Source organism: Podarcis cretensis (assembly GCF_951804945.1).
Source record: "Podarcis cretensis genome assembly, chromosome: 1".
NCBI classification, from domain to species: domain Eukaryota; kingdom Metazoa; phylum Chordata; class Lepidosauria; order Squamata; family Lacertidae; genus Podarcis; species Podarcis cretensis.
In genome coordinates this window covers 120,228,658-120,244,337 of record NC_137170.1, presented here as the reverse complement: position 1 = coordinate 120,244,337, position 15,680 = coordinate 120,228,658, and the positions used below count along the sequence as shown (strand labels likewise).

General features: G+C 45.1%; 1 protein-coding gene and 1 long non-coding RNA gene across 3 annotated transcripts in view; one reads left to right on the top strand and one right to left on the bottom strand.

The window, feature by feature from the left end:
- LOC307216072 (neurabin-1-like) overlaps positions 1 to 10,802 on the bottom strand; it is a 41,128-nt gene extending 30,326 nt beyond the window's left edge. Inside the window, exons 1-2 of one of the 2 annotated variants that reach the window (XM_079975926.1) lie at positions 10,318 to 10,802; positions 7,445 to 9,305 (exon numbers count right to left, since the gene is read on the bottom strand). In XM_079975926.1, the coding sequence (XP_079832052.1) occupies positions 7,445 to 9,049 (1,605 nt within the window). In that variant the 5' untranslated portion in view covers positions 9,050 to 9,305; positions 10,318 to 10,802. The remainder of the gene's footprint in view (positions 1 to 7,444; positions 9,306 to 10,317) is intronic. The other variant, XM_079975927.1, reaches the window with a different exon arrangement.
- Positions 10,803 to 10,830: 28 nt separating this feature from the next.
- On the top strand, positions 10,831 to 15,124 carry LOC307220238. The gene is made up of 2 exons (XR_013840785.1): positions 10,831 to 11,974; positions 14,350 to 15,124. It is a non-coding gene; the product is annotated as an uncharacterized lncRNA (long non-coding RNA).
- The last annotated feature ends 556 nt before the right edge of the window (positions 15,125 to 15,680 follow it).

Sequence of the window (15,680 nt, the reverse complement as noted above, 5' to 3'; positions counted from 1 at the left end):
CAACAACTGGTATTCAAAATGCTTGATGAGATATCATGCCATGTGTATGGCTGCTATTAACACCATTCAGCTAGCAGGTTAAGAAAGCTTCCCAGGCCTTCACTTCCAGCTCACAAATAACAAATGCAGTTTGTGACTTTATTTATTTTCTGCTGCTCCAGAGAGTAAGACCGAAACCAATAACTTCAAATTACAAGAAAAGGGATGTAGACTGAGCACCAGGAACTACTTCCTGCCAGTATGAGCTTTTCAACAATGGGACACACTGCTATTGAAGGTGGTGAAATCTCTTTAGGGTTTTAGCAGAGGTTGGATGGTATTAGAGATACCTGCCACTTGAGGACTTTGGCAGGGGGCAGTGTGTTCAGATAAGGCTGTGAATATTCTCCATCCAAAATTTTAGAGAGCTACTACCAGCTAGCATGGACGATACTGAACCAGATAAGCCAGTAGTCTAATTTGGTTTAAGACAGCTTTCTATATTCCTAGGCCCTTTCCAACTTCAAAGCTATTTGAAAATAAAAATATACCCCAAATATGCAAAAATCACCTTTGAGAATAACAACAGAGATTATATGTTTCCTGCTTGGCAGGGGGTTGGAATCGATGGCCCTTGTGGTCTCTTCCAGCTCTACGATTCTATGATTCTATATGTGCAGTTTTTAGTATTATAACCAAGTATAGTTCAAAAAGCCAGAAGGGCACAAATATTCTGAGGTGACCATTACTTCTCATTACTATTATGGTTAGCAGGTTCATAAACCACAACCAAAGCATCAAATTAAGGTATTCCTTACATCCCATTTCTATTGCCACAGCTGTTCCTTTTTTTACTGCCCAAACAGAAACAAAATTTGTCTTATTACTGTACCACTGACAATGAGAAGGTTTGAATGAATTTACTTTCACTCTGCTCTTTCAATGAGTAGCTTACAAAGATCTAAATGGCATGACATACAAAGAAAAGGGAAAACCAGTTCTCATAACAACCAATCACAATCCCCACCCCAAGCTGAAAAAAGGATCTTTCAGTCTTGTTCCATCAAATTGGTCACAGTGAATGAGAACACTTCTATTTTTTATTCCCCTTTATTTTATCCTTCAGCATTGGTGACTTAGACTGCAATCCTGTGCACAAACTCGGTAGTAAGTCCCAATGAATTCAGCAGGGCTCACTTCATAATAGACATAAGCAGGATTGCACTGTAAATGACTACTCACCAAAGCCATGTCCTAACATTAAACTTTTGCCAGCTGTACCATAAAACTTCTTATTGCTGATTTTTAAATTTCAAATTCTTAAATTATGAATCCTGTATAAGCTACTAGAGCTATTGGTGCAAGGAAGAAAAAAGTACAGTGGTGCCCCGCTAGACGAAAGGGTTTTCCGTTTTGGAGGCGCTTTGCAAAACGAATTTCCCTATGGGCTTCCTTCGCAAGACGAAAGCCCATAGGGAAATCTCCGGGACAGCGGGGAAGCGCAGCACGTCTTCCCCACTGTCCTCGGACCTCCTCCGAAGGCTGGCGGTGGGGCGGAGAGACCTCCTCCCGCCGCCAGCCTTCGGAAGGCTGCTCCGAAGGCTGGCGGCGGGAGGAGGTCTCTCCGCCCCACCGCCAGCCTTCGGAAAGCTGCTCCGAAGGCTGGCGGCGGGAGGAGGTCTCTCCGCCCCACCGCCAGCCTTCGGAAAGCTGCTCCGAAGGCTGGCGGCGGGAGGAGATCTCTCCGCCCCACCGGCAGCCTTCGGAAGGCTGCTCCGAAGGCTGGCGGTGGGGCGGAGAGACCTCCTCCCACTGCCAGCCTTGGGATGGCTGTCCCGAAGACTTGCGGTGGGAGGAGGGTTTTCCTTCCCACCGCCAACTTTCAGAATGCTGTTCTGAATGTTGGCGTGGGGAGGAAAAACCCTCCTCCCACCGCAAGCCCCGGGAACAGAGGAGAAGCGCTGCGCGCCTTCCCCTCTGTTCCCGTACCTGTCCTGAAGGCTTGCGGTGGGGAGAAAAGCCCTTCTCCGCACCGCCAGCCAGCCTGGCAAGTGGTCTCCATAGGAACGCATTAATTGATTTTCAATGCATTCCTATGGGAAACCGTGCTTCGCAAGACGAAAAACTCGCAAGAAGAAAAAACTTGCGGAACGAATTAATTTCGTCTTGCGAGGCACCACTGTATGTGTCACTAAGCTGTACAAGGTAGTACAAGACAGGGGCCTCTCAGGCCCAATTTAAGTAAGAAGGGAGAATGTCCCAAAGACTAGTTTGGGTGGGAAACCCCACCCCATTGTAAAGTGTTGATATGATAGGAAGTATCTTATGGAAGATAATGTCAAACTTTTAAAATAAGGTACAGTATATCAAGTACACAACATTGTGATTACCTTTCACCAAGAATAGCTTATTTATGGCCATCACAGTAATTGCCTACAATTGTATAGATTTTGAATGGTTCTATATAGGACCCCCTACATGCAAAATCTTAAGAAAGAAATGTAGCTTAGCACAATGCTAATCATCTAAGTGCAAATGCAAGAGAGGAACATTAGCATGCACTATTCTGCACACCTGGGTCAATTACAGGGAACCATGCTAGTTGAAGAATACTGCTATTCTTTCTGCAAGTAGCAAAAAAGAGACATAAGAGCAGAGAACCTCTCCCACCTCCACTGTGAGGTAGGTCAGGCTGAGATACAGTGACTGGACCAAGTTCACCCAGTGAGTCTCATGCCTCACTAGGGATTCCAACGCCATATACCCAGGTCCTAGTCCGACACTCTAACCACTAAACCATTAGCTAAGAAGGAACCATTTCCAACACTGGTACAGAGGTAAACATTAACAAAAAGGAGAACCATGCCATAAAGGGGAGGAGATAGGCAAAAGGAGTATATGAGCTTTCCATCTACAGTGGTACCTTGGTGGTTGAACGGCGAGGCTCCCGAACGCTGCAAACCTGGAAGTGAGTGTTCCAGTTTGTGAATCTTTTTTGGAAGCCGAACGTCCGACATGGCTTCTGATTGAGCGCAGGAAGCTACTGCAGCCAATTGGAAGCTGTGCCTTGGTTTCTGAACCATTTCAGGAGTCAAATGGACTCCCGGAATGGATTAAATTCAAGAACCAAGGTACCACTGTACTCCCAATCTCTGAACCACAATATCAGATGCTTTGGGAATCAAAAATGCACTGTACAAAAGACAAAACTGATGCTTACTACAGCAAAGTAAAAACATGTTGGCCCAAGGTAACACACGTTAGAGCAGGCTTCCTCAACCTTGGCCCTCCAGATGTTTTGAGACTACAATTCTCATCATCCCTGCCCACTGGTCCTGCTAGCTAGGCCAAAAACATCTGGAGGGCAGAGGTTGAGGAAGACTGTGTTAGAGAAATGGTGGGAAAGGTATCAGCTGATTCTTTAATAGTCATTTAAATGAAGATATCATATGATCATCAGTTGTCAACATTAGTTTACCTCAAGTTTGCCCATAGGCTATGAATGAGGTTTTGGATTCGGAACGACCAACAACTGGCTGCAATCCAGAGCAGTTCCTTTTCAACATACTCTTCATTAGTTTCCAAAAGTTAATGGAGGCTGAGATATTAAATGTTAGCATTTTAAACTAAACTGCATTTTATTTTTGTCATATGATCTTCAGAATGCCTTTTTGAAACTTTACTGCTTGAACATGAAACCAGAGTGTTGGGCCTTTACTGAATAATCATAAAATTAATAGGCTACTTAGGAGCTTATTAGGATAAGAATAAAAGCATCAATCTAAAGGTTCCCTGTGCACAGTACTCGGCTGCAGCGGAAGTATCTTCAGGCACAGAGCAACTGAATTATCAGTATGGGGTCAAAGCAGATGTGACCGTAAATATATCTATGTCTCCCATTTAACATGCAGGTCTTGTATGATGCAAATAGCAGCATGTCGGATGGTATAGGCTGATAAGCAGCTGTGGAGGAGAAATTAACCCTTTTCCTTCTCTGCTATGATCCTGAAGAAAACCCCTCCTTTGAAGGTGCCATTTTCTCTTGGAAATCCCCCATTCACACCAATAGGGAAATCTCTCCCAATTCAAACAGCTCATTCTCAAGATCACAGCAGGTGAGAAAAAGGTTAAATTCTTTCTCATGCCTTCTGAAATCCAAATAACAATAATTATCAGTTCCCCTTCAATGTTGCTGCCATTTATATTAAAACAAACACATGTTAATTGCAAAGACATTTTAACCTCATAATCATGTCAGCCCACAATTTTAATATCAACTACAGTGGTACCTCGGGTTACAGACGCTTCAGGTTACAGACTCTGCTAACCCGGAAGTAGTACCTCGGGTTAAGAACTTTGCTTCAGGATGAGAACAGAAATTGTGCTCCGGCGGCGCGGTGGCAGTGGGAGGCCCCAATAGCTAAACCTCAGGTTAACCTCAGGTTAAGAACAGTTTCAGGTTAAGAACAGACCTCCAGAATGAATTAAGTTCTTAACCCGAGGTACTACTGTACCTGTTTGGAGGTGACAAGGGGCTTTTGAATTCTTCCTCTTCTTCTTTTATCTACTCATTTCAGGTGACTGGTACAGTCAGAGCTGGATACACTGATTGAGGGATGCAAATAGGGATTACCATATTTTCCCCTCTATAACACGCAGATTTTTTCTCCTAAAAAGGAAGGGGAAATGTCTGTGCGTGTTATAGAGCGAATGTGTGGTCCCTGGCAGGCAAAAATCAAATCGCACGTCTCCTAGAAGGGAAACTTGAAAAGAGGAAGTGGCTGCTTTCCTGCATTCTGCATTCTGGTTACAAAGCATGGATCCACAGGGATTCTCAGGATCTTTGCATTGGGTCACCCCAAATTCACCATCAGATCACATAGCATGTCCATGGCTACAGCCTGCACCAAAAAAATCACGCACCCACTGTTGCCTGGGGCTGCAATGGTGCAAAAACGTGGTTACAAAGCATGGATCCACAGGAATTCTCAGGATCTTTGCATTGGGTCACCCCAAATTCACCATCAGATCACATGTCTGTGGCCACAGCATGAAGCCCAAAAATGATACATCCACTGTTTCATTCAGAATGTTTTTCCCCTTGTTTTCCTCCTCTAAAAACGATGTGCGTGTTATGGTCAGGTGCATGTTATAGAGCGAAAAATACGGTTTGGCCCACCATTGTTCTTTTTTACTGAGGTAATAACAGGGTAAAAAAAACATATAATTCACATAAATTAGGGCATGGCTAGCAAAGGTATTGCCCTCCAGCTGCTTTGGACTGAAACACCCATCTGCCCAGCCAGCATAACCAACTGTCAGTGTTGATGGGACTTATAGTCCACAAAATGTGGAGGTCACCACACTACCTACCTCTGCATTAGGCACATTGTGTATGAGCCTTATAGTTTCTGGTTACAGTGGTACCTCTGGTTAAGAACTTAATTCATTCCAGAGGTCCGTTCTTAACCTGAGGTACCACTTTAGCTAATGGGGCCTCCCGCTGCTGCCGCATGATTTCTGTTCTCATCTTGAGGTAAAGTTATTGACCCAAGGTACTAATTCCGGGCTAGCAGAGTCTGTAACCTGAGGTACCACTGTATATAAAACAGCTATGGAACAGAATTGATTTGGAGTTGAGAAATTTTACTCCTGCTTCAAGGTTTTAAACATGCTTATACAGAACTAAGTCCCACCAGTTTCAATGGGACTTATTGCCGAATCAGCATGCTTAGGACAGCAGCCTCAGACATTTAACTAAAGTTCAAAGGTTGCCACGTATTAGCACCACATTACCAGAAGCCTTTATATATATAAAAAAATTAATTCCAAAGTAGGGGTCAGCAATCTTTTTCAGCCATGGGCTGGTCCACCATCCCTCAGACCATGTGGTGGGCCGGACTATATTGGGGGGAGGGAGAATGAACGAATTCCTATGCCCCCCAAATAACCCAGAGATGCATTTTAAATAAAAGGAAACATTCTACTCATGTAAATACACGCTGATTCCCGGACCATCCACGGACCGGACTGTGAAGGCGATTGGGCCGCATCCGGCCCCCAGGCCTTAGGTTGCCTACCCCTGTTCCAAAGCATAAATAATTATGGGTGCCCAAACTACATTCTACCCACTTTTGTCTGTTTCTTCCAGTATTAAGGGCTCCGGGTAAACTGATGTATGCAAATTAATAAAACTAATCTGTGTATCATGTAACCATTCAACTAAAGGTAAAGGTAAAGGTACCCCTGCCCGTACGGGCCAGTCTTGACAGACTCTGGGGTTGTGCGCCCATCTCACTTAAGAGGCCAGGGGCCAGCGCTGTCCGGAGACACTTCCGGGTCACGTGGCCAGCGTGACATCGCTGCTCTGGCGAGCGAGAGCCGCACACGGAAACGCCGTTTACCTTCCCGCTGGTAAGCGGTCCCTATTTATCTACTTGCACCCGGAGGTGCTTTCGAACTGCTAGGTTGGCAGGCGCTGGGATCGAGCAGCGGGAGCGCACCCCGCCGCAGGGATTCGAACCGCCGACCTTTCGATCGGCAAGCCCTAGGCGCTGAGGCTTTAACCCACAGCGCCACCTGCGTCCCAACCATTCAACTAATACTGTTTAAATGTTAACTTTCAAGCTTTAAAAAAACACTTGTTGCAAAAGTGAATCTAATTCAGTACTGAAGTCAAAGACGACCTCAAACTTCTTTTAGGAAGACACAAGATTCACATCACACTTGCAAAAGTAACTGGGAACAATCTTGGTTAGCAGTGCCATCTTTTGCAAACCTTTATGTTACTATGCTTTTGAAAACACACAACTCCCTAACCTCCCCCAAAGCTCTACAATATTCCCAATCCATTCTACCCTAAAATGGTAATCCGTGTACAAGCCTAGCAATTTGAAAGTTCCAGATAAATGATCATCTTCAAACATTAACCACTATTGGGAAATATTTCCTTAGATACTTTGGGTGATATCCAACACTTCTCCCCCCTGCTGACGAAAGGCATCCATCAGGAGAATGGGAGAGAAACGCATTTCTCAGTAATTCCCCCTCTTCCCTTCAGTCTCCTGTGGCTCCTCAAAATCTGGAGGGCTGAGAAACCCTGCGAAGCAGTTTTTGAGTGACAGCAGAGGGTGTAGAGAGGAGTCACCAAAAACTGCCTCCCGCCACTGTTCTGCTGACAGAAGCTTTCCACCAGTGAAGAGGAAGCAGTGGATATCACTCATTCAACCCAATTATAGGCATACTTATTTGGAAGTCCTATTAATATCAAAAGGGACTGGCTGCTAAACAAACCAGGTGGATGAAGCCAAGGGGTTCTACAATTACATTCAGTATTATTTGTCACCATAATTAAATCAAAAGCAACAATGATTATACCATACAACATGTAATCTTCTGGAAATGGCATCATCACATTAGGCATTAGGAAAAAGGAAGGAAAATACAACTATCCATGACACTTTACCTTGATTGGGGCTGTGGAAAACTTTACTTTCCTATCTGGATCAGAATCTTCTTCTTCAGAGAGTCCAGGAAATTCCTCATAATTACTATCATAGTTGTATTCCTCCTCTGGCAAGGTTTCCTCTCCTTCAGGGCCCTGACTATAAGTCTCTGTTTCTCTGTCATCGTCAAAAGCTGCATTCTCTATCCCAAAAGCACTGGAAGAAAATACACTACAATTTTCTGGCCTTTCTTGTTCTTCATCCTCTTCTTCACTATCTCCTACTTGTTCTACATGATCATGCTCTCTTGTTTGAACTTCCTCCGGAGATGCCACATCTTTTACTTCTTTTTGATGGGGCTCACTGCACCCACTAAGTTTCTCCATTTCTTCAAAGGTGAGGCCATTTCCTTCACCTTCCCAGCTTGGAAATCGGAGTGGTTTCTCCTTCTGGAAGACATTAACTTCCCCCACAATTTCACCATCATTCTCTGAAGTTTTATTCTGCACCATTATCAATTCAGCTCTAACTACTTCTACCTGAGAGATTTTTATTGGGGCTCTATCTACTTTAGTGGACACATTGTTTGTATACTGCAGATTCCTCTCAGAGGTTTGTTGCTCTCTTCCAGACGCTTCTTCAGTGACCCTACTCTGTTCAGGTTGATTTTGCTTCAAGTACAGCTCTTCCTTAACCACTGGTGATTCCCAACTGCAGAACACCGACTCGACTGGACTTTGAGTACCCTCATTTTTTGAAGTGTCTTTACACTCTTCACTGTCACTGTCTCCCAGGAAACTCTCCAGTCTTCTAGAAATAGGTCCAGCATTCAGTGAGGACAATCTAGAGCTGGAGTGCTGCACCTTGTGTTCACTGTTCCCTTGACCCTCTGCCTTGTCTATGGTGACTTGAGAGCCAACATCGGTATTGAAATTAAAGTGATCAACCACACTACTACCGTCAGAGGAGGCAGAGCCATGCCTCCTCCTATCTTCAATCCTTTCATTTTTGCTAGGAGTACATCTGTCCAATGAGCTTGGTTTTTTTGTGTTCCTTTCAAAAAGTTTCCTAGTCTCAGAAAACTTCTCCGCTAGGGCAGCTTTGTCTAGATGTCCTTCATCACTGCTACAGATAATTTTGTCAGTAATCGAAGAAGCAGGTAAAGAATCCTGGGGACCACTGCAAGGGACAGAGTCAATATTTAGGAGGTTGTTTTTTTGAACACAAAAGAAAGATGGGCTACTGGGAGAAGGAGGAGCAGGGTCACTTGCAGCTGTTTTGGTGATGATCTTGGGCTCAGAGGGTGGGCTGTTCTCAGAACAAAGTGGAGTGGAAGAGCCACCCATCTGCATGAACATATTTTTGATCTTATGTACCCTGTTGCCATAGGTGACAGCTCTGCCCCGAACATGTGGGTCATTACCTCCACCATTGGATGAGCTAGTCAGCTTTTGCTGGGAGCCAGATCTATTTGAAGCATTATCCGAGTTCACAGAATCAAAACTGCACTTAATAGCATGAAAATCAGCTTTATAGGCATTTCTGTGTGGAGAAGCACTTCTTAAAGTCCTCTCTCCTTTTCCTTCAGTCTTCATCATTGTCAAAAGGAGAGACCCTTCACTCATTTACAGTGGGGAGAGGTATGAAAACCAACAGCAGTTGCCCTTGCTGTTCTTCACAATGCCAGGATACAAGCCTCTTACAAACTGGAGACAGAATGAGACTGGAAGACGCCTCTGACTGGCTTATTCCATGCAGGCACTGAAGTGAGTTGTGGGAAGAGCCAGAGAAGAACACACACAGAGAGAACAAGCACTCGAGGAATGTATCTGGAAAAACGGGATCCTAGCGCCACGGCTGATCTACTATCCTGAAAGCCATCTGCAAAAAAAGAAAAGTTAATGAGCCGAAGGAGGAGACCTCACCCTTCTACGTATCTCAACTTCTCTCAAACAGAATTCCATACCCTGAGGAGCAGTGGGAAACTTATCTCTATTGTCCTCTGCCAATCAAAGGGGAAGCAAAATCAAAATTAAAAAACGATTAAGTCGCAGATGAAATAAATACAAACTCTGAATTTATGGAATTAACGCAGACCGAAGCTCACTGGGGCTTTACCCTGCAACAGTGTTGGAAATAGTGAGGAGGAGAAAAACTGCTTTAAGCATGTGGAAAGCAGTTGCCTCTTTCTCACTGGCCATTGAATAAACCGTAGGCAGCTCTTCCTCATGGGGGATTAAGAGGAAAGGCTGGATCCAGGGCAAGAGGATGCGGCTTCCAGGCAAGGCTGGCGAGCCCTTTCCACAAGGGGAACAACATTTGCTCCCGGCGCTGCAAACTTTTCTTTCTGGACAGACCTGCTGGCCCAAAGGAGGCCGATTTCTCCCCCCCCCCCAATGAAAAAACTCTTTTCCCTCCTCTGCCTGCAAGAGGCTTGGCCGTTCCAAGTTCCTTGGAGGCCCATCTCTGGCTGTTCCTAATTCCTGAGGCGGCGGCGGGGGGGGGGCGGCGGAATACAGGGGGGGAGGGAATACGTGGACGCCACAACTTCACCCCCCCCAACAATCCCCGCCAGCCAGCCCCCGCCTACGTCCTTCTTCCCTCACTCGGTGTCTCTCCCTTTCTTGCCTAGGGCCAGGCAGGAATGCGAACAATTCCGGCCCGAACTTTGAGGCTTCCTTATGAGAGAAGCGGAGATAGAGAGTCGTCGTCGTCGTTGCCGTCGTCCGTCCCCCCCACGGGAAGAGAAAGAGAGCCAACTCCGGAGGCTCACAATGGAAAGCCGCTGCCGTCCCCGCGGAGAGTTTGCCCGCTTTCCTTTCCCTCCTCACGGGAACTCAAACAACAACAACGGCCCACCTCCCCCCACAAAAAGCACCTCCGAACTTATTACCTGAGGTAAAAAGCTCATATCCCGCGCGGCAGCGGCGGCGGCGGCTCTTTCCCCTCCGCCCGTATCCGCCCCTCCGAACAGCGGCCCCCGAGGCTCCGGCTCCGGTTAACTTCTTCTTCTTTACTAGCTCTTTTCTTTTCTTCTATTTTTTCTTTTTTTTTTTTACAACTCCGCCCTCCTCACCCCCCAAACAAAAAAAAACAACCCAAACTATTCGCCCGCCCGCCCGCCTTTCCACTATCAACTACTCTCCGTCTCGCGCGCCCGCCCGCACGGCCAGTTTATAGTTCTTCTACGGTTTTCTTTCTCGCTCTTTTCCCCCTTCTTCTTCTACTCTCTCTTTCGTTCCACAGCCCCCTCCCCTCCTCTCCAGGCCGCGCGGGCGGGCGCGCGCTCAACTCCCTACAACAACAAAGGGAGAAGAAAGGGGAAAAAAGAGTCCCCGGAGCGCGAGCCCCGCTTCTTCCTCTTGGAGGGAGGGAGGGAGGGGGAAGAGGGATCAGAGGTGAGGGACCAGGAGGCGGGGAGGAGCGCGAGCGCGGCGGCGAAGTTCTGAGGGAAACGCCTGCATCCGTTGGGATATACCATACTCGGGAGGAGAGGGAAGGCTCGGGCCGTACCAATCTTGACTTGAGGGAAAAGCCCGGGGAAGGAGGAGCTCCGGCGCCTATTGTTCCAAGTTTGCCCCCTGCTGCTGGTGGCATCTGCGTATCTCTCTCTTTCTCTCAGCCACGCAAGGAAACCCCCCCTTGGGACTTGTTTTATTTCCATATTTTCCATTTTCAACACCCTCGCAGCAGCTCATAGATGGAGGGGAGGGGGTTGGCTGTTATATTCAAATCCCAAAGCAACCAATGGACCATTATTTATTTATTTATCTATCTATCTATATACGTACAGGCCAAATGTATATGAAAATATACTTTTTAAATTGGAAAAATGCAAATATTTCAACCCTAATACTATGTAATAGATTAAGGTATTACTGGACAGGGCCCTGGCATATTAGAGAACTGATACAATTCCCCCAAGGCTCAGAATTATTTTATTTTTAATGGAATTTTATTGGAGGACACGGTACACATATGCATGTATATTCCGTTGATAAAAATGGGACTGACTTCCGAATAATGTGGATCTACAATCCTTTGGTAACTCTTAAGGCTAGTACAATGGTGTTTACTTTGGAGTAAGCATGCAGGATCCGACTCTTAAGGTTGCAGAGGTCACCTGCTGCATCCAGAATTGTGGGTGCCTGTCAATGAATGGCAAAGTTGGTGTAGTGGTTTAGGGAAGGCAAACTTTCTCTCAGCCTCCAGCCTCCCACCCCTCCAATTCAAGATTCATGTATGGCTGCCTGTTTGCTTTAAGGTGCTGGCACTGGTCTTCAAAACCCTAAAAGGCTTGGGACCCAAATAGCTGACGGAATTTATTGAGAATTCAAACTTCTCTGCTGTATGAGAAAGTACAGTAAAATTGAGTCCTATCAAATGAGGTTTTTTCTTCCTCTTTTTCTCTCAGGTCTTCCTTTCCCCTCTTAGGCTGGATACTGAAGGTCATTTCTGTTAACTTGCAATAGAAGTTATTACTGTAGCACAAACTCTGATACTTGTACGTACACAATGGGGAAAGAGGAGCCTTGCAGCCTGGAGAAAAAGTGAGTTCATTCTGTCTTCTTATTTCCTAATTCCTAATCCAGCTACACTCTCTAGCCCCATTCCAGCAGATGGAGTTATGAAATTGGCTTCATTACATTTCAGGCAGAACCTGGTATTGTCAATTTCATTTCCTTAAAATATGTTCTTCAGTGTGACAGAAAAGGGCAGTATATACTTTTCAAATAGGAAAAACCTAGAAAATGTTTTTCAAATCCCCGACCTGGCCACAGTGATCCATGCGATGGTCACCTCCAGGCTTGACTACTGTAATTCGCTCTACGCGGGGCTGCCCTTGAAGCTGTCCCAGAAACTCCAGCGGGTGCAGAATGCTGCAGCGAGGCTCCTCACGGGGTCTCTGCCATGGGAGCATATTCACCCAGTGCTTTTCAAGCTACACTGGCTCCCGGTGGAGTACAGGGTCAGATTTAAGGTGCTGCTTTTGACCTTTAAAGCCCTTCACGGCCTAGGACCCTCGTACCTACAGGACCACCTCCCAGTATGCCCCACGGAGAGCCTCAAGGTCCATAAATGGCAACACCCTAATGGTCCCGGGCCCTAAGGAAGTTAGATTAGCTTCAACCAGAGCCAGGTCCTTTTCAACACTAGCTGTGGCCTGGTGGAACGCTCTGCCTCATGAGACCAGGGCCCTGAGGATCTGATTTCTTTCCGCAGGGCCTGTAAGACAGAGTTGTTCCGTAGGGCCTTTGGCTTGGGGCCAATTTGATTCCCTCCCTCTCTTTTTTCTTTTCCTTCTCCTCCTGCGATGAGGCTACATTTTAATACAGTGGTGCCTCGCAAGACGAAAAGAATCCGTTCCGTGAGTCTCTTCGTCTTGCGGTTTTTTCGTCTTGCGAAGCTACCCTATTAGCGGATTAGCGCTATTAGCAGCTTAGCGGCTATTAGCGGCTAAGCGGCTATTAGCGGCTTAGCGGCTTAGAAAAAGGGGGGGAAGCGAAAAAAATCGCAAGACTTGCAAGACGTTTTCGTCTTGCGAAGCGCCTCGAAAAACGGAAAACCCTTTCGTCTAGCGGGTTTTTCGTCTTGCAAGGCATTCGTCTTGCGGGGCACCACTGTATTTTAATGTTTCAATATTTTAATGTTGTATTTTAATTTTGTTTTTAAGTTGTAATCATTCAACTTGTTTTTATTATTGCTTGTAAGCCACTCTGAGCCCGGCCTTGGCTGGGGAGGGTGGGGTATAAATAAAAATTATTATTATTATTATTATTATTATTATTAAATCTCTTCTGGCCATGGAGGAGCAGATACCCCTGTGCTTCCACTGCCCTTTTTATTTATTTGTATTTGTTTGGAGAAAGATACCCTGCCTTTCCAAAGCTTTCTCACAACTCAGAGCAGTTTACTCTGAAATTGAAATACAGTGGTACCTCAGGTTACAGACGCTTCAGGTTACAGACTCCGCTAACCCAGAAATAGTACCTCGGGTTAAGAACTTTGCTTCAGGATGAGCACAGAAATTGTGCTCCAGCAGCGCGGTGGCAGCAGGAGGCCCCATTAGCTAAAGTGGTGCTTCAGGTTAAGAACAGTTTCAGGTTAAGAACGGACCTCCGGAACGAATTAAGTACTCAACCCGAAGTACCACTGTACTACATTCCCATAACAAAACAATAATTTTCAAAGGCTCATAGGGAAAAGCAAATATGAACACATTGCAACACTGTGGAAGTGGGGGGTGTTTAAATAAGAAACTTTAATATCTTGTCTGGGCAGAGACTGAGGAGAAGGAAGAGTGTGTTACCCATCTCCAGCGATGTTATACCCAGTAGCTTATGCAGTGATGCCAATGGGTATCCTTTGCAGCCATTCAAACATATTACTGCAGAGCTACTTGGGCCGTTCGGTGTTTCGCTTTGTGTCATGTGCTGCTTTAAGGACTACAAAATCCTGAAAAGCTAGTTTGTCCAAAAGCTTTGGACAAACATGTACCATAAACACTAACAGGCCTTCAGTATTGCCTGTTATAACAGCTGAAGTGCTAAGGTGCTGGGCTCGATGCAAAAGCAAAACTTCACAAGCATTTGAATCAAAAGCCACAGAAATGCTGATTCTAACACAGTTAATAGGGTGAAATTGCCTATAACGATATGCAGACTAGAGATAACCAAGCAAGGTGACGAGAGTAGTTTTAAAAGCTATGCCCATGCTATTTTCATTTACATATTTATCAACTGCCCTTCACTATAAGATACCAGGACAGGTTACAGCACTAAAACAATATTTAAAATTGTTGAAAGCAAAGCCAGTAGAATTCCAGTAGGATGTTGGTTTCCAAGTATGTTTACCTGGATAGACAAGCATTTAACAGAATCATAGACTGGTAGAGTTGGTTTGTTCAACATTTTTCTTTCTGCAGACATGAAGTCATCTTGTGCCGTGCTCTTCTTGAATAAAAATGTTCACCACCAGAATAGAACTGGGTCTAGTTTACAGGTAATTTCCAAGCAAATAATCAACATTGACAGGAGAGGCCTACCAAAATTGATCCAAATACAAACTCTGAAGCTTCAAGTTTTGACTCTGCGTTTAAACTGACAGCCAGCTGGTCAACTGTAACCAGGTGAACTTTGTGAACTTCCCACCAGAAGTTGTACACTGGGCATCTTTTCCTCCCATGTGCCTCCCCTTCTTTCTGCCCCAGACTGTACACAAGAGTTTGAAAGCCTTGAATCTCTTTAACAGGCCTAATTAAGCCATATGGGCTGCATAGGGACAGGATGGCAAATCCTAAATCACAAAGTTCAGCAAAGAACATAATCTAAATCTGCATTTTGTTTTCCTCACCAGGAGAAACCAGGAGAAAACAATAAAAAGGGCATGGTCGCAGGAGTCAGAAGGGTGGGAGAAGTGAATTTCCTCCACATTCTAAATGTTAAAAATGCTGTGTAGCTTTGTATTTACAGAATAATGTATAAACTGGTCCATTATTAGTTTCAAACAGAGAGGCAGTGAGAGATTCCAAGATGATTCCAAGCGGAATATATTAAAGTGCCATGGGGTACAGACTTTCCTCAGGCATATTCTAGGCTGTTTTCTGAATGTTGAGCTTTTACTAAAGGAAATATGAAGAAAGTATTGGCAATATTTTCTCCCCCAATTGCTCATTAAAGAATAAAATGTTTCCACCTTCCTGTGTTCTAGCTGTTGAGCTCAAAGACCCTGGGATAACTGATAAACATGGCTGCCTCATTTCTTTTTTAAAAAAAACCCACTTTAATTGTATTTTATTTTACTTGTATTTATTAACATGCTAGGCTACCTATATGTTCTGGCTGCTCTGCAGTGTTTCTCTGATCTCCTGAAACAGGCTTCCTCAACCTCAGCCCTCCAGATGTTTTTGGCCTACAACTCCCATGATCCCTAGCTAGCAGGTCAGCTATGATGGGAACTGTAGTCTCAAAACATCTGGAGGGCCGAGGTTGAGGAAGCCTGTCCTAAAGTCTGCAGTAAAATGTCTGGCAACAGATTTGGTTCTTTGTTGTTCTTTGAATGTATTAATCAAGGATTCCACTGACTGGTTGATTTTTAAAATTTCATGGGCACAGCATAAAAAAACCATCTAAAAAGTTATGGAAGTCTAAAAGACTTCCTGATGAGTTTTACCGCTCAGTGTGCCTGAAATACAACCTTTGTGAAGCCTTGATGTGCGGAAGAAATATGCCTGAAAGATGTTGCTTCAAATATCAT